The sequence below is a fragment of the Zonotrichia leucophrys genome, chromosome 12, assembly GCF_028769735.1.
Source record: "Zonotrichia leucophrys gambelii isolate GWCS_2022_RI chromosome 12, RI_Zleu_2.0, whole genome shotgun sequence".
NCBI classification, from domain to species: domain Eukaryota; kingdom Metazoa; phylum Chordata; class Aves; order Passeriformes; family Passerellidae; genus Zonotrichia; species Zonotrichia leucophrys.
The window spans coordinates 18,722,136-18,748,246 of record NC_088182.1 but is presented as its reverse complement, the minus strand read 5'-3'; the positions used below and the strand labels follow the sequence as shown (position 1 = coordinate 18,748,246).

The 26,111-nt window shown below is 44.8% G+C and overlaps 1 protein-coding gene across 8 annotated transcripts in view; it reads left to right on the top strand.

The window, feature by feature from the left end:
• The window catches only part of IQSEC1 (IQ motif and Sec7 domain ArfGEF 1), a 297,702-nt gene that overhangs the window by 45,931 nt on the left and 225,660 nt on the right, over positions 1–26,111 (top strand). For all 8 annotated transcript variants that reach the window (XM_064723778.1, XM_064723787.1, XM_064723775.1 and 5 more), the window contains exon 2: positions 11,423–11,452. In XM_064723778.1, coding sequence (XP_064579848.1) covers positions 11,423–11,452 — 30 coding nt within the window. The remainder of the gene's footprint in view (positions 1–11,422; positions 11,453–26,111) is intronic.

Below are 26,111 nucleotides of genomic sequence, written 5' to 3'. Positions count from 1 at the left end.
GCTGGACAGGGCTGGGAGCAGCCTGGGACAGTGGGAGGTGTCCCTGCCATGGCAGGGGTGGCACTGGAGGGGGTTTAAAATCCAGTCTCACCCAAACCATTCTGGGGTTCTGTGGTGTACCAGGAATATCTGTGGGGCCCAGCAGCTCCTGCCCTGAGTGCTGACAGGGCCCTTCCCAGGGCAGGGCACAGCCAGTCCAAGGACAGGTTTATGACCCCAGGTGTTTCTGGTTCTCTTCATGTTTGGCACCTGTCACAGACATCTTTTATGAAAAATCCTTTCCTTGGGATTTTTCCTCCTGAGAAGCTGGGAGGCCTCAGGAACAAAATGTAAACATTGGTTATCTGCTGCTGTGGAATGCAACAGGTGCATCTGTGATTGGTCTCATGTGGTTGTTTCTAATTAATGGCCAATCACAGTCAGCTGGCTCAGACAGAGAGCCCAAGCTACAAACCTTTGCTATTATTCTTTCTGATTCTATTCCTAGCTAGCCTTCTGATGAAACTTTTTCTTCTATTCTTTAGTATAGTTTTAATGTAATATATATCACAAAATAATAAATCAGTCTTCTGAAACATGGAGTCAGATCCTCGTCTCTTCCCTCATCCAAGAACCCCTGTGAACACTGTCACAGGCACCATCCTGAGCCCTGCCAGTGCAGGCAGTAGGGTTAATCCAGAGGGTGAGTTTGTTGAGGCCTTAGTCCTTTTCTTACATCTCTGTGTTCCATTTAGTTTGTTCTCTAGAAGCACCATCAATTTTTCATAGAAAATATCTTTGCTGTTTTAATGGCAAATCAGACTTCTCAAAATCTGTGTGTGGAATTTTAGTAGCAGATGCCCCTGGAAACAGGACCTGGGTGTAGTTTACCCTGAAAATTTCATCCATACAGTGCCTCAGTTGAAATTGCATGGGGAGGTTTCCAGGGCTGGGTTTTGTAATTACTGTTGTGTCAGTGAATGAATTCCTGGGGTGCAGGGTTGATGGCAGCTGTCCCCATCAGTGTCACTGTTGGTTCCTTCTCCTCGTGGAATAAACATAGATCTTGTCTTGTATGAAAGATCAGGGGAGAGCTGGAATGGTCTCCAAGCCTGAGGATTAAGGACATAAATTTCATGTGCAGAAAATGTCTCGTTCTTGTTGGAGGCTCTTGGCCTCTAACTCTGATCCTGCCTGTATCCAAAGCACATTTTGACAAAAACCCTCTGCTGGCAGAGGATTTTATTAAGGAACATAGAAACACTCGATACAAATGAAAGATGAAACTTGATTCGATAATTTTCTAAATGTTTATGGCTGATGATTGCGTGTTGAGAGGCTGAATTGGTGACAAAGTGTTCTGCTGTGAGTATCTTCATAGTCTGAGAACCATTTAGCTGCTGTTGGGAGGATCTCTAAAAGGGACCATAATTGGAGCCAGGATTGTTGAAAAGCCTCACTTTTTCTGAATGTCAGATAAAAGGATGAGCTGCTTGTTTAAACCCCATTTTAAGAGAGATTTTTCTTTCTTTGTAAAGCCTTACCTGGAAATGGAAAGAGGTCTGAAATAATCCTGTGCTGTGGCTTTCCACTTCTGCTCCCCCTTAACTGAAGCTGAAATAATGCCTTCTGTATTTGATATTCCACATTCAGTACAGGTGATTGCCACAGGCCAATGCTGCTTAATCCTGCCTTGTCCTTCTGCAGAAAGTAAGTGGTGAAGGAATGTGGGGAGAGATTTCTGATGTGCAGCAAGATATGAAAAATTTCCTGTGCAGCTCCTCAGTACCTGTGGGGTTAAACTGCAGCTCTCTCCCTCAGCTGTTAGAAAGCCACTCCACACCTCAGTGAATGAACTGAGCTGGGAAGGCACATTTAAAAGAATTTTGGTTGGGAAGTTGCTCTTCCCTGAGCTGGGGTAGGGACAGACAAGGCTGCAGGTCAAAGCTGCAGAAATAACTGGATTGGAAACTTTCAGCTGCAGGGGAAAATAAGGAATTGACTCACTTGTAAAATGATAAATGGAGTAAGAATGAGGTGTTTTTCAAACAGAATGGAGGCAGCCTTTCAGTTCAAAAATTCAGTTTTCTGAATTTTTTTTTTCTTAAAAGCTGTTCCAAATTATAAACAATTGAAGGAGAGATGGAGCAAGGAAAAGAGGTAAAATGCTTTTCAGAGCTCATAAACCAAGGATATTTTATTTCATATTTTACCACTTGAGATTCCAGTCTTCATTCTGGCGCTGACTTTAAGATCACCCCTCGCTTGTCGAAGCGAAATATTTTCTTCCCTTCCATATGGCCCTTTGGCAGGGCTCTTACTGAGATCATCAATTGGCTGCTCTGTGCAGCCTAATGGCTTCATCTCGTGAGACAGGGGCTGAGAGAGGCACAGGGATGGGTGAGACAGGGGCTGAGAGAGGCACAGGCTGCAGGGATGGATGACAGGCACAGGCTGCAGGGATGGGCTGTCCTGGAGTGTCGGAACTCAGCACATCCCTTTGGATGTCCAGAGTTGCCAAGAACCTCATCGGGGGGCTCGGAGACCCTGGCACACAGCCCAGAGCACCTGGGGATTTGATTTTGACCCTTAGAGCGAGTTACCAGCTCTGTATCCTCATACAAAAGTCGCACAGGTTTGAATAGTGTAATAATAAAATATTCACAGGGTGAAAATGTAGCTTTTAGTATTTTTGGTATGAGGATTTTGGGGACAAGATGGAGGAATCGGGGCATGTTTAGTCCTTCTTTCTTCTTCTTGTTCTCCATTTTCTGCAGCGCTGTTGGCACTTTGGGATTGGTTTAGAGTAGAAGTACGCTGTCTAAAATAGGTGATAGGTGCTGGGAATTAAGTGTAAATATGTTATAGATAGTTTGTAGTACAAAAGGACAACACCGGGGCGGTCAGAGTGCCTGTGGCTGCCCTGCTGAGCAGATCTCAGCTGGGCAGAAAGAAAATTTTATAGATAAGAATTAATAAACAACCTCAAGACCAAAAAGTGAAGAGTCCAGACTCGTTCTTCAGATGCGCAGGCTGAAACAGGGACACCCTGCACGTCTCGGGGCAGCAATTATCAACAGCAACCCGAGACTGGAGCCCTTCATCCCCCAGACCCTCCACACCCCAAAGTCCCCATGTGCTGCAGGAGGGCAGCAGAGCTTCCTCCTGTGTGTTCTGCTTGGCTGTGTTTCCATCCCATGGAATCCCAGTGGTCACAATCCCATTTTCTGTGCACCTGGAGCGGCTGTGCTGAGGGCAGAGCAGGGCAGAATTGGTGACAGTGTTGTGACATGTGCCAGGCCCCTCAGGGCAGAGCAGCTGCTGGCTCTGCTCCACCTTCCAGGGGGGACTCCTATCACCCTGGTTTTTTAAGATTTTCTAAGCCTTCTGATGTTGACATTCTTGTAGTGAACTTTTTCACACACTTTCTGTAAATAACTCATTGTTTTGCATTCCTTTATGGAGGAGGAGAAAGTTGATGGTCTGTTGGTTTGACCAGTGTCATTGGAGAGGTGGCACTGTCACCCTCCAATCCACTGTCACTCTTAAAAAACTATAAATGTTGGAGTCAGAAAATAACCTTCCTTTTTTCCTTCACCTTGAGAACAGTGGTGTGCAATTGTATTTTTCGTGTGCTATAATGACAGACCCCCAACACTCTGGGCAGAACCCAAATGCATCCCAGCTCATCTGTGTTCAGAGCACAGCAGCTTGGGTGTGCAATGGCACATCCCTGCCCTGCTCACAGGGCCAGCAGCACTCTGTGGTCAGGCACAGAATCCCAAATTTCCCATGTGCTCAGCAGTTTGCGGGGCTGCTCTGCTCTGGGAAGCAGCTCCAGGCTGCCCAGGTGGCTCCCTGTCCTGCTGGGGAGCTGCTCTGCCCTGCTGAGCTCACAGATGGTCCCAGTGGGGAGCACCAGGTTGGAAGCACAGCACTGCCTGCTTGGCTCTTCCTCCAAACCATTTCCAGGCACCAGGAGAGCCCAGGTTACTGCAAACCCCTGCTGGCTGCAGGTGAGGTGGGCAGGGCTCTGCTCCACTCGGAGCATATGGCAGGGACTGGGCAGGGACATAAGGCTGGGCTCCTGCAAATGCCTCCTCAGAGATCTCTGAGAGTTTGGAAGGGACATTTCTTGGACAGCAGTGGCTGAAAGCAGTCCAGGAATGGATATAACAAGCTTGTTATGGAGCCCATATGCCAGGAGCTGCATTTCCATGGTATTTATCACAGCATCACAGGATGGCTCGAGTTGGAAGGGACCCCTGGAGGTCATCCAGGCCAAGCTCCCTGGAGCCCAGGATTGTGTCCAGATGGCCAGGCTGGAGTGGAGAATGCAGTGAGTTATCTGTGGGAGATAAGGGGCTGCTGCCTCTCGTGGGCTGGATGTGTCTGTTGGGGCCAAACACCACAGAAATGGGATCTGTGCCTCTTTTCAGTGTTCCTGTCCAGGCTCACAGTTAGAATTCACTTTAAAAGGTTAAAAAAAAAAAAAAAAAAAGAAGGCTATTTTCTCACCTCTGTAACAGCTTTGTAAGGAGTTAAGAGCTTTTGTGGTCACTTTTTGTGGTCACTGCCACACGAGCAGTGCATTCCCAGAGCTGGGATGGGGATTCTGCTGGGCTGGAGGTGCTCTGCACAAACAGGAGGGCACACACTCTGCACAGAGCACATCTGTGTTAAAAAAGGGCATCTGCAATATCAGCTGTCACTTAAGATGGCTAAAAAGTTCATTTCTTTAATGGGAGTTGGAGAAAATAAGGACAAAAGGAATGTGATTAATGATGTTCTGGGTGAAATACTATGCTGTCTCATTGAACAGTGGTTAATTGGTGGTTGTAGGTCTAAAATCCAGTCAATTTAGCAGATAGGTTCTTTTTCAGCAGTCAGTCTTGTGTTGTGCTGTAACCCAGAGCTCAGAGCACCCTTCTCCCCAGCCCAGCAGAGCTCCTGGGAATTGTTGGGTTTTGGGGGAACCCTTCCAACAGTACCTGTGGTTATCCACAGCACACAGCAGGGACTGGGCACATCCCCTCTGCCTTTTGTTCAAAATGTTGCCTGGAAATGCTCCTTACATAAGTGCCCTTGGATTCTGCAGTGGGTGATTCACAGGTTTAGCTCACATTAACTCTCTGCATGATGCCATCCATGTGGGAGGTGCTGTCCTTTCATGCTCGAGCTGCCACAAGATCATGGGCCAAGCAGCAGCCCAAATTTAGCTTGGATGTACTGGTGATGTGACTTTTAAATCTGTTTGGGGCTTGATGGAAACTTCTTTTTCAGCTTGGTGGTGGGAAATCACATCTAAACTGCTCTCTGCTCTCAGAGTGTATTTATGGGGTTTTTGAGGGTGGGAGCAGTGGACTGGTGCCCAGTGAGCTGAAATGTGTGGAACAGTGAGACAAATGAACCAGAAGGCTTTTGATACATTCATCATGACATCCAGCCAGTGTTTAAAAACATGGAATAAGATCAGAGATACAGGGTTTTGTATCTTGAAGTTACCAAAAGACCTGGGACCTTAGTGTGAGGTTGGTACCATGATAGCTTAGTTGGAATTTTGTGGGAGGCTGTGGTGAGTTTGTTTAATTGTGTTGATGAAGAGGTGTTCACCCTGTTGTGCCTAATGACTGAATCTTGCTGAAGGGACCTAATTAGTGGTGAAATTCATCCTTTTTCTCATCCTGACACTCACCTTGTTAAATGCTACTGACTGGGCAGCTCTTACTAGGTTTTTTATCACTTCTTTCAAGTCTTCAGCCCAGTAGAATCTTTTGACTCCACCCAACACACAGAGCCTTGCTGGCCACTGCAGTTCTTGGGAAGGAGAATTGTTGGGGAAGATGAAACAGGAAAGCCTTGTAAATATGATTGTCTGGCAAAAGATTTTGAGAATATAGAAACTATAAGTGAGATTAATGAAAGCAAGCTTTGAGATACCTTAGTTACTGAACAACTGGAAAACAATGGTGTGGCCAGCTGAAGGTGATCCCCTTTTGATGGAACAACACCCTCTGCTTGCAGACAGGCCCAAGGGTCAGAGCAGACCCTACAGCTTGGCAGAAGGGGCCCAAAGAGGAGTATTTAAGGTTTAAAATGTAACACAGTATGGTAATGTAATGATTCATATAGGCTGTATGTAAATGCTGCAGGACTTGTATATTGTACTAGATTGGTTAGTGAGAATCAGAATGTTCTCAGAATGTTCTTCACAGGAGAAGATTTATTGTGTTGGAACGGGAACTTTGCTCTCTTACCCTTTTTACTCTCTTACCCTCTCACCCTCTCTCCCCCTCTCTTCTCTCGGGCCTGCTCTGAGCTGTGGCTGCAGCTCCCAGCAGGGCCCTGCACCCAGGCCCTTTGCAATGAACCCCAAATCCCAGCAGGGCCCTGCACCCAGGCCCTTTGACCAATAACTGCACCCACAATCCCAATGCAGGGCCCTGCACCCAGGCCCTCTGCAATGAACCCCAAATCCCAGCAGGGCCCTGTACCCAGGCCCTCTGCAATGAACCCCAAATCCCAGCAGGGCCCTGCACCCAGGCCCTTTGCAATGAACCCCAAATCCCAGACCTGGCTGCGGAGATCTCTGCTCTCCATCCATCCCCACCATCCAATCCCCGATACTCCTACAGAGAATCTCCCCTGCCTGTGTCTGTGGGGTGTGGGCTGGCTGGGACAACCCTGGAGTAGCCTGCTCTGCTGGGAGCTGTCCCTGCCCACAGGAGATGGGCTTTAAAGTCCCTTCCAACTCAATTCCCACTTTGTACATTGCTGGTAGTGCTCTGCTGCTCATCCAGACCCTTTAAGCAGGGGTGTAATATTGTAAAATCAGGTGAACCCAACTCTGGGAATGATTGGCATCTGACTCCAAGGCTTTGGAATGCTGAACACGCTCTTTATTAAAACTATACTATATTACATTACAACTATATTAGAGAGATACTATACTGTACTATATCATACTTCTAACTAACTGCTGAAAATTCGTGGCTGTCAGCCAACAGTCCCAACACACACACGCGTGGATCCAACTGGTCAATGAATCAAAACACCATCCCCAGTATCCAACCAAGCCATCCCTTCAGGTAAATAATCTTCCAGCACATTCCACATGTTCGGAACAACAGGAGTAGCAAATGAGATAAGAATTGTTTATTCATTCTCTGAGGTTCCTCGCTGCAATTCCCAGGAAATGTCCTTGGGAAGTTGTGCCTTGCTTTTCTCTGTGCACAGAAATGCTGCCACAGTGCGAGGGCAGGACAGTGGCTGAGCTGGGAGGTTTTATTCCAGCCTGACTCCGTTCCTGAGGCTGCTCTTCCCAGACTCCTGGGAGGAGAGTGCTGCTTTCCTTGGCAGAGCTTTGCACATCTGCTGGGATCCACAGGGGCACAGAGCATCATTCACACCCAGCAGGCTCAAATAACAATCCTGGAAAGCTCTAATAGCCTTTAGATGGGGTTGGAGGTTTCCTGGCAACATCTGTCTGGGTTTGAAATGCTGCTCAGAACATTCACCTGCAGGAACCCCACACTGCTCCCTGCTCCTCATACCAGGAGTAAAATTTCTGTGGCCATCAATGAATTCTCTCTAGAGCTCTCTCCCTTGAAGGTAATCAGTTCCTCTGCATTACAGATGCTGGAAGATTTCAAACACTACAGAAGAACAACCTGTGCTGGGTGCAGTTTTGGTTTTGAGGCACGTTCTGTGCTCAAATCAAGGCTTAATCAAATGCATTGATCCTTGTAGTGCTGTGTAAAGGTTCAGTTCAATCTTTTCCTTTTGTGAAAAATGGAATTAGAATGCTCTGTAATACGTGGTCACTGTGTACTCCAAGAGTCTCCCACAGTAGCATCAGTTCCTGTGGCTTGTGAGAAGATGCATTTCAGATGGAGTCTGATTATTCAGTGCACGTTTGACATGCTGTTAGAAGCCTTGGCTTTTCCCCAGTTCTTTTTATTCTGATGGAGGTGACAGCTCCAAGGAGGTGAGATCTGAGTGGGATTCCTACCACAGGGGTGGCTCTGTCAACTATTTAAAGCCCTGTCCACTCGTGGGTTCTTACAGAAAGGTTTCACTTCTGCTTTTGGCTGGTTTTATACCACATTGTGCACCCCCAAACACAAATCCTAGACAAACAGAGTCTCAAAACTGTTAAAAATACTTGCTGTATTCTTTTACAGGACAACTCACTGCCCGGATAAAATATCTGCTCAGCTAGGAGTTGTTGCAGGGGTGGTTGTGTATCTCAGTCCATATCACACACCTTGGTTTAATGAGCAGTCTTTAATGTGGAAAATGATTACTCTCATTAGAGTAATCATTTTCCTCTTGCTCATTAGAGAGCAAGAGGAAAGCTGGTCCTGGAGCTGCCTTTGGAAGCAGATTTACCTTGGGCTGTTCCCCTCTAAGTGCAGCTTTAGGTGTAAACAACAAATCAGATGCCACAAGGCTTTCAGCTTGTTTATCGTGGCTCTTGGGGGAATAATGGGAATTTAACATTTCCTGTTGGTGTGAGCAGAAATCCTTGGGATGAGGAAAGGCCACTGAAGGAGCTCTGCTGCTGCTGGGGTTCTGAGGTCCTCCTGTCCCCTCAGTGAAGAGGAACCTGGAACCTCTCACATTCCCAGTCTGAAGGGCTTTTCCATCCTGTGCTTTTCCCAGCATTTTCTTTGAAATTGTGTTATTCCTGTAAATGGCTTCCAGTTTTTAGGACCTGACACTTCCCACCATGGATGGTTTGTTGGAAAATTGCCAACCAAGTCAGCAACTGGAAGCCAAGATAGTTGGTTTGTTGTTCTCCTGCATGGGGTTTTTATAGGAGGATAGTGGTGACAAAGAGAAATCCTTATGGTGGTGGGAGTGGAGCTGGTTTCTGAAATATTCATATTTTGGATATGGACTGACAGATGGTGATGGCAGTACTTAAACTCAAAAATCATTCAGGATTTTAATGGTCAATTACAGAGGGTTGACAGCCCTCTGTAAACCTCAGGTGCTGGGGTTTTTGTTTTTCTTTACATTTTATTTTTGGTTCAAGGTTTGTTATGGTGGTACCTGTTCCTCCTGGCATCTGTCTGCAATGAAATTACAGTAATTACTACTGGTAGGAAAGTAATTTCTGCCTCTCTTGGCTATAACAATCTCAAAAAGGATGTATTTCACTGTATTTCCTACTGAGAATGAAATTCTTGGGGTCAGGAAGAAGGCAAACTTGTACTTCAATAGGAGTGTAATATGGTAATATTTAGTTCTACTCAAAATGAAATCTTGGAAACCATCCAAGGCTGAGGGGAGAAATCTTGCAGACCATTGTATGACATTTATCTCATCAGTGATACAACTCAGATATCTAAATGGAATCAGTGCTCTTCCAAGTACTACAGCGCAGAAGATATTCTCTATATTGTGGGCTTTTAAATTTTTTTTTCCTTTATGGTCTACCTTGAAATAAATAATGCAAGATACTGCCAGAAGCCTTTTCACCTTTCTCCTTGTCTCAGCTGTGCCAGTATCATTTCTTTTGTGTGGGTCAAAAGGAAAAAAGCCAACCCAGAGCCCAGCACATGCTTCCTGTGCGAGCAGAAACATTAAATATCGATCCCCAGTCCTGCCTCTCAAAGAATGCTCAAAGAAAATCGAATGCTTTGTCTCAGACTACAAGCAGTGGTTTCTTTCGGCTCTGTGTTCATTCAGCTCTGCTCATCAATTACTCATTCCCTGAGCAAAATTGACCAGCTCTGAACAACTCTTCAGAATTTACCCGAGTAAATCTTACCCTTGAAAATGCAAATTTAGCAGCTGAGAAATTTCCCAGCTTTTCTGGGAAACATGAAAGTAAAGAAGGGGTGGTGGGGGTTGTAGGCCCCCCTTTGTTGCCATTACATTGCAAGGGTTCAATATTGCTAGAGTTTTGTACCTTCTTGATGTTTCTCATAGGCAGCTCCTCTAGGCATTAATTCATCCTTACAGCAGCCAACTAACGCCAGTTCTTACCAATCCACTCTTTTATAACACTCTTATTGGCTACAGGTGTGACCTGTTAAAATCAGGCCTGTTCCCAATCTCTAATAATTGACTCAGCTGCAACTCCTTAATGTGGTAAGGTTATTTTTTATACTACCTTTATTTTATCTTGTGTCCCCCTACACCCCATTGCCTGTTTTCTGGGCTGTGCTGGGAGGCGATCACCTTGAGATTCCCCTCACCTCACTGGAAACATCCTGGGGCTCCAGGGAGAGCAGGAATGGGCTGCAGGACTTTGGGGATTTGGGCGCCTGGTGCCACTCAGTGACACGGGCAGGCTCTGAGCACTGGGACACGTTCTCCCTGCTGGATGAGTTTGTTATTCCAGCCCAGAGGAGAGGCAGGGAATGAAGCCATTAATTGCTGTCTCCTGTATTTGGGAACTTGAAAGCACAAGCAATTACAGGAGCATCTTTCCCAATAAGGTGTGTGCTCTGCCAGATGGAATTTGCTGAGAGCTGAGTGTGGGGAGGTGGCACCTAAACATTCATTAATTTCTTCATTTCTCCTGGGAGTGCGGGGCTGAGCTCAGCCTCGTGGGACTTCTGCATTGGGAAAACTGCTTTGAAGTTGTTGTGTCTATTAAACACAACTAGTTCTTACCTGTTCTCCCCTTGTCTTTGTGAAGGCAGCTTTGGGAGTGAGGGAGGAAAGGAACTGGGCAAATGGTTCTATGTTTTCTTCTGGATTTTTGTTTGGTCCTGAAATTTGAATATTATGTTCCCATTCCTCCTTGGAGAAGAAATCCTGTTCAGTGTGAATAATCCTGAATTAAGTTTCTTTGCTTAAAAATATTGGGGAAAGAGGAGAGGCTTGGTTCCATGTTTGATTGATGAAATTATCTCACCTTTAACCTGCCCCTCTGTAACTTAAGACATCTTATCCCTCCTTTTTGCACATTTCTGAAATTCACAGAAGTGTGAGGTTTTAATGATTTTAAATTACCTTTATTTGCCAACCTTGGCCCTTTCTGAGTGTCTGATGAAGCTGAGTGTTGGATTCCAGAACTATTTGCCTGTGACCTTTTCAGCTGAAGTGTGAAGAAGAGATAAAAATTAAAATGTACAAAATAATCTGCCTCTAGAATAGTGTCAGAGTGTTGCTCCCCGCTTGTAAGGATGGAAAATAAATCTCTGTGCGTGTTTGAGGAAGATCTTTATTGAGGATTCAGAGGGTGTCACCTGTTTGAATATTGCAGTTATTGACTTCAGCTGTTAACTGGGTTTTGACTTCTAATAGATTTCCTCGAAGCCTGAGTGGATTTGTTTTTTTTTTCTAAATGTCTTATTAGCAGAAAAAGTACAATAAGCCCTAGAGACACTCACTGAAGTACAGAGGGGAGAGCATGCTTGAGAAGGTTTTGAATGATAAATGCTGGAAATAACTGTGTCCTAAGTATTTGTGTTTTACTTTACAGGTCTGAAGGTGACAGCTCAAGAAGCCTCAGGTATGTGTGCATCATTTTCATGTCTTTGTTCTAAGAAAGTAGTTTATTTAAAAGTATTAAATAGAAATTGATTTTTTTTAATGTGGGCATTTTATTGTTTTTGCTTAGCATGCCATTGGTGTTTTCAGTAAAGGTTCTTCTCCCTTGGAGAAGTTACTGAGTGACTCTGTCTCCAGTGTGATTTGGGAGTGAGGGATTAGTTTGGATCATTACAAAAGATTGATGGTTAGTTCCTGGTGCTCCCAATCCAAGTTCCTGGGAGCTGTGTGCCAGCTGCTGTGTTTTGGGCAGCATCTGTGCTGAGGGGACATCCATGGGCTGGTTCTGGCTTTCTTAGCAGTCTCCTCCACCTGACAGGGAGAGCCTTCATTGACTCATTATTGCAATGCTCATTCTGCACTTGGAAGGATCAGATAATGTGCAGAATTTCATGTAATTATCAGATATTTTACTTCCAGCTTGCTTCCTTGGTGTTTTACACTCTGGGTGGTTTTTGTTCCTACCTCTCTGCACACGTGGCTGAGCCAAGCGTGCAGAGCTTGCAAAAGGGCTCTCAATGGGAGAAGTGAAAACTCCATCCTTGAATCTGAAAGTAGTCCATATTCATGAGAGCATTGCCATTGAGCAGAAGCCTTGATTCTCCAGCAGTGTGACTATTGATCAGTGATAATGAGGTTCATGATATTGACTGTGGCTTCACCATCATTCCTGCAGTGTGTTTTGGGACTGTCAGGATATTGCATTTTAAGGCACTGTGTTTATTTATTGTAAAACCCCAAAGCCAAGGCAGGACCTTCCCTTGCAGAATTAAAATCCAGTTCTTACCCACAGGTGTGCAGACTGTCCCCAAGAAGTCTGTAGGAAAGGATTAAAGATCCTTTGAAATGCTTTTGACTTTAGCAGAGTTCAGGATCAGTGTGGTGTGGACCTGGGCTGGAGGCTGTGCAGGGTGAGGTGGAATCTGCCCCGAGCACAGCCACTGAGCTGGATCTGATCCCCAGGCTGCAGGGGGATGCCTGTGGGCATCACTGCATTCTCTCCTTGGGGTTTTAGCTCCCAGCAGAGCTGCCATGAGCTGGTAGGCTGTGGAAGGACCAATGCTGCTCAGCTGCTGCAGACTGAAGCAAAGCCCCTGGCATGAGGATTTCCAGCAGTGTGTTGTGTTTCAGCCTCAGTGATCACACTGGTGTGGCCCTGAGCCTCCTGTGGGATTTGGCTGCTCCAAGGATGTGTGTGTGGAGCTCCTCTCTTGCAGAGTGTGTTTGGGGCGTTCAGGCAGCGCCTCTGCCTTCAGCTCTGCTTTGGTGCTGCCTGAAACCCAAACTCCAGCCCTGGCTCCTGCCAGGCTCTGTCCTGCCCTGGGTGTTCCATCAGGGCACTGCTGGAAGGGTTTGCAGAGCCTTTCCCACCTGGCAGGAAGGGTCAGCCCAGGCCTGTGCCCCTTTGGGACCTGGCAGTGCCCATGGGGCCCCTCCCAACTGGCTGTGCTGTGCTGGTGGGAACTGTTGGGGAAAATGAAACAGGAAAGCCTTGTAAATATGATTGTCTGGCAAAAGATTTTGAGAATATAGAAACTATAAGTGAGATTGAAGTGAAAGCAAGCTTTGAGATACTTTAGTTGCTGAACAACTGAAAAACAATGGTGTGGCCAGCTGAAGGTAATCCCCTTCTGATGAAACAACACCCTGTGCTTGCAGACAGGCCCAAGGGTTAGAGCAGACCCTACAGCTTGGCAGAAGGGGCCCAAAGAGGAGTTTTAGGGTTTAAAATGTAACACAGTATGGTAATGTAGTGCTTCTTATAGGCTGTATGGAAATGCTATAGGATTTGTATATTGTACTGGATTGGTTAGTGAGAATCAGAATATTCAACACAGAAGAAGATTTATTGTATTGGAACGGGAACTTTGCCCTCTTGTCTTTCACTCTTTATCCTTTTACTCTCTTACCCTCTCATCCTCTCTCCCCCTCTCTTCTCTCAGCCTGCTCTGAGCTGTGGCTGCAGCTCCCAGCAGGGCCCTGCACCCAGGCCCTTTGCAATGAACCCCAAATCCCAGCAGGGCCCTGCACCCAGGCCCTTTGCAATAAACCCCAAATTCCTGACCTGGCTGCAGAGATCTCTCATCTCCATCCATCCCCACCGTCCTACCCCCATCAATCCTACAGGGACCCAGCACCCTGTGTCCTACAGAGCCCTGGGGCAGCCAGGCTGGGCCTGGGTGCTGCTCCCACCTTGCTCTGAGGCTGTTCAGGAATTAATTGTGTTACCCAGTGTGAGCTCGAGCTGCTCCAAGACAGCTCCAGCCTTCTCTGGCAGCCTGATTTTAACCAGACTGATGCAGTAGCAGGCAATCAGTGTAAATTCTCAATCCCCCCTCTTAAACTGCATTTTCTCTGAGGTGAAATGTCACTGAGGCTATGCTTTTGTGTTTCTGCCTGCACAACATCCTGGTCACTGTGGTCTTGTCTTGGGCAAAAGCTCCCCAAGCTCTGTCGATGTTTGGGCAGAATCCTTATGTTGTGGTTAATTTGCTTCCCACTGTTTTCCTTTCTTTCTGGCAAATGAAGATGAAATGTAATTATCTCAAATGAAATGATCAGTCAGGGGAATAGTGCTTAATCTCTGGAGAGATCTTTGTTCCTGCTCACAGAGGCATCAGCAAAATAGCAGCAAATGCTGGCCAGCCAAGTGCTTCCATGGAATCAAGGGGTGTAAGGAGCCAGGAGCAGGTGGAAGGCAGGGATGGAATGTCCTGTCCCAGTGTTGACTGCACAGACAGAGTGAAGTCAGAAGGGTTTGTGTTTGTGGGCAGTAAATGAAAATATTGGTTAGGATTGGTTGAGTCTCAGCCACTGAAGATATGAAAGGATCACTCCAAACAACCTGAGATGCAGCCAGAGGTGTTGGTCTCTCCCAGCTGGGTGAGTGCAGTCGGGCTCCTGGCCCAGAGACTGGTCTGGAATAGCTGCTGTTTGTCATGCTGGAATGGAATATCCAATACAAGTGATGCCCTGGAATTTTACACTATTGCTCAGTTGCAGAGGATATTGCCCTGGTGGATTTGTTTTCAGTGGCTTTATAGCTGCTTGTAACGAGGAAATTGCATCCACAAGATGTTTTATTGTGCTGTGAAATGCAGAAAACAGAATCTGTGCACAGACAAGGCTGACACAGCAAAGCAATGTGATTCCAAATAATACATTAAAACAACCAAAAATCACCTTGACTTTATTTGTTTCATTTGGCTTTCTCATTGTGACAAAAAAATCATAAATTATCCTGTTGTACAAGCCCTTAAAATTCTTTCTGCTTATAATACAGTTGTACAGTAATAAACTCACATTGCTTTCCCTTTGGGGAATGGCAGGCTGAGGTATTTGTTAAATCTGTGAAACTGGGGAGATGGCTTTGAACACTTTGCATTCTGAGGTGCAGTGCACACACACAATGTGGAGCTGTCAGTGTGAGGAGCTGCTTTAATTAGCTGTCTTTGTTCACATGTTTCCAGGAGAAAATGCAATTTGTTTTACAAGGCATTTTGATATTTAGTGGTGTGAGGTGACAGCCACAATGGAGATGTCTGTGCAGGATATCCTGTCAAAGTTTGCAGGGATTGTCTCAAGCTTTAGTAGCAGATGTTCCTTTTCCTTGTGTGTTTGAAAATCACCAGAGTGGAGGATTTGAGCAGAGTGAGGAGCAGAGGGGTTCAGGGAGCAGCTCTGATGAGCAAACCTCTGAAACCTGCACAGAAACATCATCTTTGGGAGTTTTGTTTCTTTCCAGTTGCTCCTTCCTTGCTGTGTGCTTTTAAAGGAGAAACAAGGTACAAAGTGAAAGAAGATGTAACAAAACTGCATAAAAGGAGAGGCTTTCATGGCTCCTGAGCTCGGAGTGCCAAGGCTGTTGCCTGAAAGTTGTGGTGTCCTAGGAGGAGCTATGAAATAGGCCCAGGAAGAGTAAAAATCTGAAGGCTAATTTAAAATTAAGGAAAAAAAAAAGGGAGCAGGCGAAATACTAATTATGGGGAAAACATCAGCTGAGTTATTTAGCTGAACTAAAAGAAAATTGTGATTTCTTTTCCCCCAGTCTGTAATAGATGGAGGAAATGTGTGGAGTTGAGGATCTCACAGAAAGGCTGATTCCTGGTAAAGGTGCACATCAGATGAAGTGGAACAGTAATTTTCTAATTTACTTTAGAGCAGGAGAGAATTGTGGAGGATCAGCCTCATTCTGTGCTGGTGCAGGGGGAGGATTGGTGTGAAACAGACCCTGACCAGCTGCAGGAGGCAGCAGCACAGAGAGTCCAGCAGGAAGCAAAGTTTTAGGAACTCTTTGTTTTGTTTTACTCTGGGAAAATCTGCTTGAACTGTGTGACTCAGCCTCCTCCCCGAGAACCTGCAAAGTACAATTAAACACAGAGGGACTTGTAAAGCTAATTTTCAAGTAGGAATGTATTGCTGTGCCTTCTAAATGACTCAGTGTCTATATGTAAAAATGGCCTTTTCTGGATGGTTTTAATCATTCTGTAATGATTCTGCCACAGTTTTATCACCAGTTCTTAAAATGTGCAAAATCATCACTTGTTAGTAATTTTAAAACCTCCCAGATTTTCTTCCAATAGTTTTTTTACATAAATGTCAGGCTGACCCTCTCCAGTGGAGTAGAACCTGATGAGTCTCCTGATGTTAGTTTAAATTAGTTTTATTGCTGTTAACTGAAATAAAACATATGGAAACAGCTTCTGGTAGTTGAGATGGCTGTGGAGCTTCCAGCGGCTTTCAAATTAAGATTAAATCTGAATTTCAGAATGAAAGGACAGTGATACATTCATCAAATTGCCAGAACTGCTTCTATGACATCTTTAACAGTGATGATACATTTGTCATGTTAAAAAAATCCTTTTTTCTCCCCCCAAAACTGTATGAAACATAGAGCCAACCAGATTTCTTTATTTTAGTCCCAGTGTCTTGGCTGTGGAGTTTAAGCTGCACGTGCTGGGGAGCAGGGGGGAATTGTTTGTGGTTTGATGGTGTTCAAAAGGTGCCCATAATTCTGTGCTTTATGTGGATTTTTACTTTTCTGGATTTCTTACTGAGAATCTTCAGGCCCTTCATGATGTTTCATCACTTTGCCTTTGGGTGCTGCAAATGATTCTGTCAGAGCCACAACACCACCAGTGTTTTGTACAAAAATGTCCTGCATGAACTCAATCTGTTTTCCCCCTGTCCTGGTTTGAAAAGACAGGTGTTTGCTAAGGGAAGCAGGAGCCTCCCCTGAAAGGGAAAATGTCGACCCCTCCCTTTGAATTATTGTAATTTTGAAATTAAAAGGCTTTCAGGTAAAAATATGGGAGCAGGAATAACAGTTCTTTACTGGGAAAACTAAAAATTCAAATGTAACAGTACATTAAAAAAACTCAAACCCACTGCCAGAGTCAGAGCATGCCCTGCCCCCTGTGTGTCAGGGAGGTGTCCCAGCCCCATCCCATGGGGGCTCAGCCCTCCTGCAGTGCCAGCTGTGGCTCTGCTGCAGCAGGGATCCTGCACAAGGGGGGAGTTTTCCTCTGAAATTCCAGTGGTGGTTTAGATGGGCCTGGTCTTTCTCTGGGAATGCAGCGGGCAAAGGCTGCTGAGGTGTCCCAAACCTCAGATTGGATCCAGGTAGGAATGCTTGGCTCCTCCCCTGGGCGGAGCTTCTCCCCATGGGATGATGGAATTTTATCAGCCCTGCAGGGACACTCAGTGGCCCATTAACAGAAAATATCTCCTGGAAGGAGGATGGGTTTGTGGAAGAGATAAAGAAAGCTGCCCAATGAACAGAAGATACCTGCCCCAGCTCTGACAAATGGCAATTAAATTCACACCCAGCTAAACCTGAGACACCCCCTTGATACCAATCCCTTAGACTCAATCCTCACGGAAGTCCAAGAGCATTGTGAATGGGTGAATTAGAGGAAAAAAGGATGTTTGTTTTTTTGGCAGGTGTTGTGTAAACACAGGTAGGTGTCTGTTTGCAAGCAGATGAAGTTTTTGCAACAGGCCATACATTTTATTAATAGTTTGACTTCTGAATTGCTGCAATCCTGCTTTTTCTACTGAAAAGTAGAATCAAGTCTGGCTGAATGTTGGATGCCACTCAGGTGGGTAAAGCAGCACATGCAAGCTTTTTGCCCACAGTTATTTTCCCTGGAACAGACAGCTGTAATTTATGGATCCAGTGCTGATTGTGCTCCGCAGAGCTCCCGATGGGCTGGTGGTTGTTGAATTTGCAATCTCAGAAGGACAAAGCTTTGTGAGTGGTTTCACATTAATTCAGTGCAGCTCATTTCTATCCCCACTTCTTGGAGGGGCTGCTCTGGTTATCTGTGAGATAAGGCTGTTTAATGAGCAACATGTGTGCACAGCTCAATTCAGGGAGCCCAGGGCTTGCAGTGCTCTTTGGAATTTATAAAGCACTTTGAGTTTCCTTCATTATTTTGCCATTCTCTTTGGGCTGCTTTTGTTCTTTTCTATTAGAATTCACAGGAAAAGCTGGGTGAATCTTGGGTTGGAATGGGAGTATAAAGAAAGGGGAAATGTAGGGTGTTTTGTACTTTCTGTGTGCTCTGTAATGTTCTTGGAGGGTTTTCCCCAGATCTGTGCTGTGAGCAGGAGAAATTCTCCTGCATTTCTCCCTTCCTTCAGCCACCTGCAGCTGCCTGAGGGGTCTCAGTCCTGCAAAACAGAACTGGGACACAGCAAATCCAACAGAATCCCCTGCGATCACAGAATATCCTGAGTTGGAAGAGACCCACAAGGATCTCAAAGTCCAACTCCATCCCCACTGTAGCAGAGTTCCAGTGGGGGACAGGGCATGGTCTGAAGATCTCTTATGGGTTTAAAGTAGTTATTCTATTTATGTATTTATTTGTAATGGAGATGTAGTGTAATTCACAGAGCCCTGTGAGGACAGGAATAAAACCTGACTTCAGGAACAGAATTAATTTTCTCTGCAGAACATTGAAAATAGTCTGCAGCAGCTATTGGAAATCCATGTGCAAACTGCTGGGATCGTGAGTAGGAGACAGGCACTTCTGTTGAGGAGCTGCCTCTGTGCACTGGTGGGAAAAAAGGTCTCTGCTTCCTTGCACATAATTTGTTTCTTTGAAAAGAATTCATGTATGAGACATTTCTAGATAGGACTTGAAGCTAAAGCAATTTTCCTGTAGTGCTCTGCACACCAACAATTTAAATAAAAGGCAGAACTTGCCCAGTTTTTCTTCCTGCTCTATTGCTTTATGTAGGTGGTCATGGTTAGATCAATTCCATCCAACAGGAAAATATGCAGCAAAAATAAGATCTGTGAAAAATAGTCTGATAACTTTCAAGTCCATGTTTATTTTTTGCCTTCCTAATCTGTATCTTAGGTAGTTTTATGCCTCCATATAGTTCAAGAATGGTCCTTGGATTAGGAATTAACCATGATTCAGGTATCTAGTTCCTTGTCTGAGCTGTTTTAATGATGCTTTTGGAAGTGTTCCAGTAAGTGCAATTGTCAATAAATGGAAGATGAAGTGAGCAAACTGTGTGCTGGGGAAGCTCAGAACAGTTACTAAAAACACAAAGATAGAAAGAAAATTTCAGGTTTCCACAAAATGCATTATAAATTCTTGGAGTCAAGGCTAAAGCTTCATTTGCATTTGTGACTGTAGCAGCCAAATATTGTATTGATTTCAGATTATGCTGATGTTGTTGTAGCTGGGTTTTTAAGTGGAGCTGTAGATTTTGTCCCTTCTCAGAGATGAACAAAAGGCAGTAAAAGAAAGGCTTTGCTGGAGATTGCTGGTTATTAAAGCTCAGTGAGGGCTGTAAGCTGGGAGTTCTTTAGTAAAACCCCCAGAGTGGGAGCTGCAGCCTTTAGTGCCTCCCTGCTCTGCCCCATCCTGAGCTGTTTCCTCTGGAGGGAGGAGCAGAAAGTGAAGCCTTTCCCTTGTCTCCTAATGGATGCCCTCACTGCTCAAATCCCATATTGATCCTGCACTCTCAGGAGCTGAACAGATCTTTAAATCCCTGTCAGCTTAGTCTTGCCTAACTTCTGCATCAATTTGGCCTCATTAACTTTTCGTTGATTAAATCAAACACATTACTTGGGATACCCCTGTAATTTATTTATAATAATTAACTGTGCCAGGGGAATAAGATTTCCTCCTCTGAATTTTAATTCAAGAAGCAGTATCTGTACAGAAAAATAGAAATTTGAGCTAAAATTAATAGAGCTGCATGAAATGCTGTACATTTATGTGCATTTACCATACAACAAGTCTGTAGAGGATAAGCAGGAACTGACTCTTGCTCCTGGTCAAGTTTTCTTTGCCCCGCTGTGTGTATGGTGCTCTCTGATGAATCCCATACTCAAGAGCCACGTTTGGAAGTGTTCCAAGAGCACAGTTAGCAAATGTTCTCTGGGTATCCTCAGGCTTTCAGTTTCTTCAGTTATTTTTATTTATTATACAAAGGAAATTTGATGTTTCAGAATTTAGAAGTGGTAAAGATTGGAGTGTATTTCTCGTTAAAATGAACTTTGAACCCCAGTCCATCACATCCTTCCTTTCTGGATCCTGCAAACCCATCATGTGCATGAATTAGGATGGCTTACCATTATTCTGTTTTGGGTAAAAACCATCCCTTTGTGCTCAAGCAAATATCAGAAATCCAGCAAGAATTCATTTCAGCTGCTGGCCCTCTCATAACCCTTCTGCTTTGATGCATAAATTGAGGGAAGTTTCCACTCTGCAATGAAGATGAGCATTGCAGCTCACCCATTGTCATTTATTATGTGCTCAGAGTGTGCTGAGATAAGCCTGGCTTGCCTGGGCTGTTGCAGCTCTTGATTTTTTGTCATTATCTCTTTCTGCTGCTGTTGGCTTTGAAAGGAGCTGCTGGTAAATCCCCTCCTGCCCCTGCCAGGGGACAGCAGCCTTGAGGCACAGCCCCGGAGGAGTGAGGAGCAGCCAGGACACGGCAGGAGGGTGTTGGAGCTTTTCTTTGGTTGTGCTCCTCATCTGCTGTAAATGATCCTTGCTCTTCCAAGAGCTGTGGCTGTGCCCTGCAATTGAATTGCCAATCCCATGGCTCTAAAATGGGCTGCACTTCCACAAATAATGTAACTGTGAGTTAGTTGGCACTGCTGGATTTAGGCACCAGAACCATTTCACTGCCTGCTGACAGAGCTTGGAGAAGCACAGAGGAGTATCTGGGAAAAGGTGTCACCACTGAGGGGTGTGCACGCTGCAGGGGAGGGAAATTCTGTGTGGATTGCTTTGGGGTGCTGAGGAGGAACCAGGCAAAGAGCACTTCAAACTGATAACACAAACAGAGCTCCCTTCACAGCCTGAACCAATCTCTTCTGGAGATTCACCTTCGTTTGAAAGTCAAAGTCACTCTTCCAAATCCAGATTCATAAGAAATAGCTGACTTAAGTCCTAGTGAGAAGCAGTCCTGGTTTATGTCAGTGTTAAATATAGGTAATGATTTAAGTATTTAAAGAAGTTCTTGAGAATTCTTAAGGCATTTAAATACATATTACTCCATGTACCTTAATCACACCAAAAAGAATATTCTTCTAATTTCCTCTCTCAGCTCCACAGCAGATGCAGACAAATGTATGTGTTTGTTAGTGGAACTGTGGAGGCAAAAAGAGTGGAAGCTTTAATATATTTTTCGTTCCTTTTTATTTTAATTCATTTTGTAGAAGCAGTGTCAACGTGTGCTGAGCAAGGCTGGAGGAAGAGCCCAAGGGTTACTCTCCACTTCACCTCACTGTGTCTATATTTTGGAGAGGTTGTTCACAGACAGACTGACAGACCTGATGTGGGAGGAGCAGGATTGTCCTCCTCACCTTCAGCCTCCTGGACGGCAGTGTTTCAGGGCAGAGATTTCCCAGATGTGTTTCAGTTTTAGTGCTGCTGAGTCCTGAACACTTCTCAGCCTCACTGAGTCCTCTTTACCTTGTGCCCTCCAAGAGTGACCCCAGTTCTAATTTACACCAAACCATTAAAACTACAACCTGAAATAACCCCCCAAATCCCACAGCCCACCCTGCATGCTTGGGTGGGATCAGATTCCTTGTGTACACAATCAAACAGGGAGTTTTGTGATTGCCACACAAATCCAGGGGCTGTTGGGGCTCTGAGTCCTCCCCAGCTCTGCCCTCCCTCCCCTCAGCCACTTCCAGGCTTTTATGGAGGTCTTTAATGGGGTTCAGTAATGAGCTTTTTAATTATCACTTGGAGGCCAAACATCCTGGTGCTGTTTCTCAGCCAGAACAGGTCAATCCTAAAGGTGTAGGATTAGATGGGAATCATAAAAGCTGATTATTTCTTAATTTTTTTTTTTTTTTTGCACTTAGCCAGTGGCAAAATTGATACCTACTCCTTGAAAGGATGTAGGAGGCTATTAGGCAGTGGATAATTAACAATAGGAGGAGGGTGGAAAGGCACAATAGGACTGTAAATTAATTACTGGTTCTTTATTCAGAAAGGACAACGTGATTCCGGAAACTTGTCTGCTCTCAGTGCCAGCTACAAGTGGGCAATATTAGGGAATAAAATTATGCAAGTAGAAAATAAGTGTCCTTAACCAGGTCTGCAAAAGAGGAGTTTTCATTTCTGGCTCCTGCCATAGAAACCCTGAGCACTTGCTTTGTCCTCCTTTCTCCTAGCAGTAGTGCAGAGTGTGATGGGCAGGAAATTTCCTCTGAAATGGAAGAACTGAGCAGTGGACAGCCAGCATTGACCCCCGTGGGCTATTTCCAATTGAACTCATCATTCCTTCTATAAATTCCCCAAGTGGTGTGGGATCTCTGGCTCGAGCATCTTTGTTCTCCTGTAGCATTAGAAGAGCAAACGAATTCCTGCCTGTCTATGACGGTCAAACATCTGCCCAAGCCACATGGACCCCATGCAGCTGTAAATAATTCTCATTAGGAAACAGAAGCTTGTCATTTGTGCTCATTTTTGGGAGGTACAAGTTTAAAAACTGGAGTTGTAGAGCTCTTACCCTTCAGTTGCAGTGCACACACAGCACCTTTCACATTAAAACTTCATGTGCACTTAAGTGATGCTCTGATGAACTGCTGGTAAAAATCCAGATGAAAATAGAGGTCTTGAGAGATGTGATGTGGATTTGCTTTTTGGAACACCAGGAAGTGAAAGCGGAAGGGTTTGAATGGTGGAGCCTTTTTAGAGCGGAGAGATTATTTTTAGGTTTCCAGATTTAGAATATTTCCTTGAAGTCTTGTTGCACCACCATAGTCAGTAATTTCTATTGAAAACAGAATGGTTTTTCTGTTGGGCTTTGTTCATTTTGTCTTGCATGCAAGCACTTGCAAATGTGAGCAGCACTGGCAGGAACCATCAGCCAAACACTCAGAAATTCTCTGTTCAAGAGAACCACCTCACAGATGGTGAGCTCAACACTCAATTTTAACAGCTGTTCTCCTTGAGAGAAGGTATTGATTCTAAAAGTTTTAGAAATGGAAGGAGAGGGAAAAAAAACAGCACAAGAAATTGGTTTTCTGTGTCTTTATTATTGTGAAAAGCTTAAGGAAGAGCTTGGGGTGCCAATAATGGAGTTGGAATGACCTGCTTGGGGTTGATGGGTGATTCATGTGGATGGGTCTGGATTAAAAATGGCCTGTACCACCTTGAAGGGTAGAAAAGCAGCACTGTTAACCCTGGGAGTCCATAATAGCTGGAAATCCCAGTTATTTGGGGATTTGTTCCTGCATCTCCCTGGAGGTGGGAGCACAGTGTCAGGGGAGGATTCTCCTGGAGATCTGCTGGGACAGACTTGTGCCTCTTGTGTCTGGGTTCATTTGTGGTTGGCTGTCGCAGACATCTTTTATGAAAAATCCTTTCCTTAGGATTGTTCCTCCTGAAAAGCTGGGAGGCCTCAGGAACAAAATGCAAACATTGATTATCTGCTGCTCTGGAATGCAACAGGTGCATCTTTGATTGGTCCATGTTGGATGTTTGTAATTAATGGCCAATCACAGTCAGCTGGCTCAGAGAGCTGAGCCACAAACCTTTGTTATCATTCTTTCCTATTCTATTCTTAGCTAGCCTTCTGATGAAATCCTTTCTTCTATTCTTTTAGTATAGTTTTAATATAATATATATCATAAAATAATAAATCAGCCTTCTGAAACATGGAGTCAGATCCTCGTCTCTTCCCTCATCCAAGAATCCCTGTGAACACTGTCACAGTTGGCTTCTGGGTTTTTTGTTGTTTTTATTTTTTAATTAGGAAAACAGCTGTAGCACCACGGTTGGGATGATCTCTTGCCATCAGAACCAAAGTATCTTGAAGCTCTTTATTGCTTTGGGCATTGGGATGAGCTGGCTGTGAGAGGAGAGTGGGGCTGATTTTTAGGACAGTGATTTCAAACCAGGTGTTTGTAGCCCTTCCTCTCTCCTTTTCCCAAGTGTAATTGCTTCAAAGCCACACAGTTCCCAGGAATCTCAAAACATTTTCCCTCTCCTCTGGGCATTGGTAGGTTACAGAGGGTGAGGTTGCAAACTGGGGACAAGAAGGAGGTGGCAGAGCAGTGTGAAGGGCACAGAGGGATGAGCTGTTCCACAGCTCCACCAGAGCAGCAATGGGGCAGGAATTCCAATATTCTTTCCAATTTATTTTTTCTCTGTCCCTGAACTCACAGCTGAATCCGAAAAGCTATTAAGGAATCACTTGAAGATTTGCTCTGCCCTGGAGAGCTGGGAATAGCTTGTTGGAGGGTCCTGTGCTGTAAAATATCTGTGATTCAGCTGATTGATCAATAATTTAACCAAGTGATTAAACTGAGGCTGTAGTAAGCAAAAAAAACTGATTGGACAAAACAGAAGATACTTTGAATTAGGAAGAAAAGGTGAACACTGATTTTGTGTGTGTGTGTGCACATTAAATGAATAGGATTTTTAAACTGTCTCCAGAAGAGGCATTTTACTGGGTAGTATTTGGGAAGAAGATAGCACAGAACATCAGCATTCTATTACCTCAATATCTATGATAATGAAAGATGCCTGCACTTACAGGGACAAGTGGAGCATGAAATAGTGCAGGGTGTCCATGGTGGGAAGATGGAAAAATGTTCAGGAAAAAGCAAATTGGCAGAAAATTATAAACTTGGCATTGATGGCCATTGATAACTTGATGACCTCAGGTAACTTCCACATCAGCTCAGTCCCACTGAGGACCACAGAATGTGGTGAGGACAAGGGGAGGTGGATTTAAGCTGAAAGAGGAAAGGCTTAAATGGGATATTGGGCTGGAATTCGTCCCTGTGAGGGTGGGCAGGCCCTGGCACAGGTGCCCAGAGCAGCTGTGGCTGCCCCTGGATCCCTGGCAGTGCCCAAGGGTTGGACATTGAGACTGGGAGGTGTCCCTGCCATGGAACAAAATGAGCTTTAAGGTCCCTCCCAACTCAAAGCACTCTGTGATTCAAAGTTTGGGTGAGCTGGTTTTGACTAAGCTTGCCTGATGTTAAGTGGGGATTTTGTCCTGGGGTTCCTGAGCAGCGCTGGGGGCTGTGACCCAGCCCAGGGCTCTGCTCAGGGCAGGAGGGGCTGGAGGTCACCAGGCACAAGGGAGGAGATGGGGAAGGGGGGATTTCACTGCCGGTTGTTGGGGTGAGACCTGTGCCCTCTCAGAGCCCTGGTTCAGCCTTAATCCCTTGGAGTCTCTCCCCTAGGAGCCCATTAACTGTAAACTGTAATTAAAAAGAAGCGACTGTGACTTCAAACAGCCTCCTAAGTGCCATTTTCTGTACAAAACAATGACAAATACCTCGAGATAAGAGAAGGCTTAGTGCATTTTAATATCTTTATGATGAATAAATCATCTCCTTTGTAAGGTTAATGAAAGCAGATGGATGTGAGTGCTGGAATGCAGTTGCTCATTAGGAATTCCCTTCCAAAGTGTGTCCCTGGGCAGTCCTGACCAAACACTCCCCGAGGAGCTGTGGTGTGAAGTGATGATGCTGAATGCATGAGGAACAGCAGCCTTTGCCAAATATTTACTGAACTGCACTTAAATCCCATTCACATCTCACCTTTCTTCTCACTGCAGGAAGGAAGGGCTGCAGTGTCACAAACACTCAAAAAGGGAACACAGTTAAGAGTGTTTGCTGTTAGTGAGACTTGCCATTGAAATAAGGGCAAGTATTCCCAGCACAGAGTGGAATTCTGCTTTTGTGGACACTTTTGTCTGTTGTGCTGATGCTAAGTGGGTATTTTGATATGTGAAGTGATAAGATAAGCACAGCAGAGTTTGCTATTGCTGCTTTTTATAGTTTCATAAAGGATGTTCCTCACTCTTAAAAAGGCACTGTGCAGCAAAAATTCATTCACTTTGTGTGCTTTAAGCTGGCTTAGAAACAACTTCAGAAACTAGCTAAAAACCAAGCCAGAATTTATTTATTTGAAATGTCTTATTCTTTCTCCCTATTTCTCATTAGATGCGAAATTTTTACTTAATGTTAACATCTTCCAAGTGACTCTGGAGGCTCAGATGGCCACTGGCAAGCAGCAAGCAGCTCTGGGTATCTGCAGCCTAAAAATGAAGGGATTTGTAAGTGCCTAAGAAAATCTCTTCAAAAACAAATCCCTGGGATCATCATATGAATA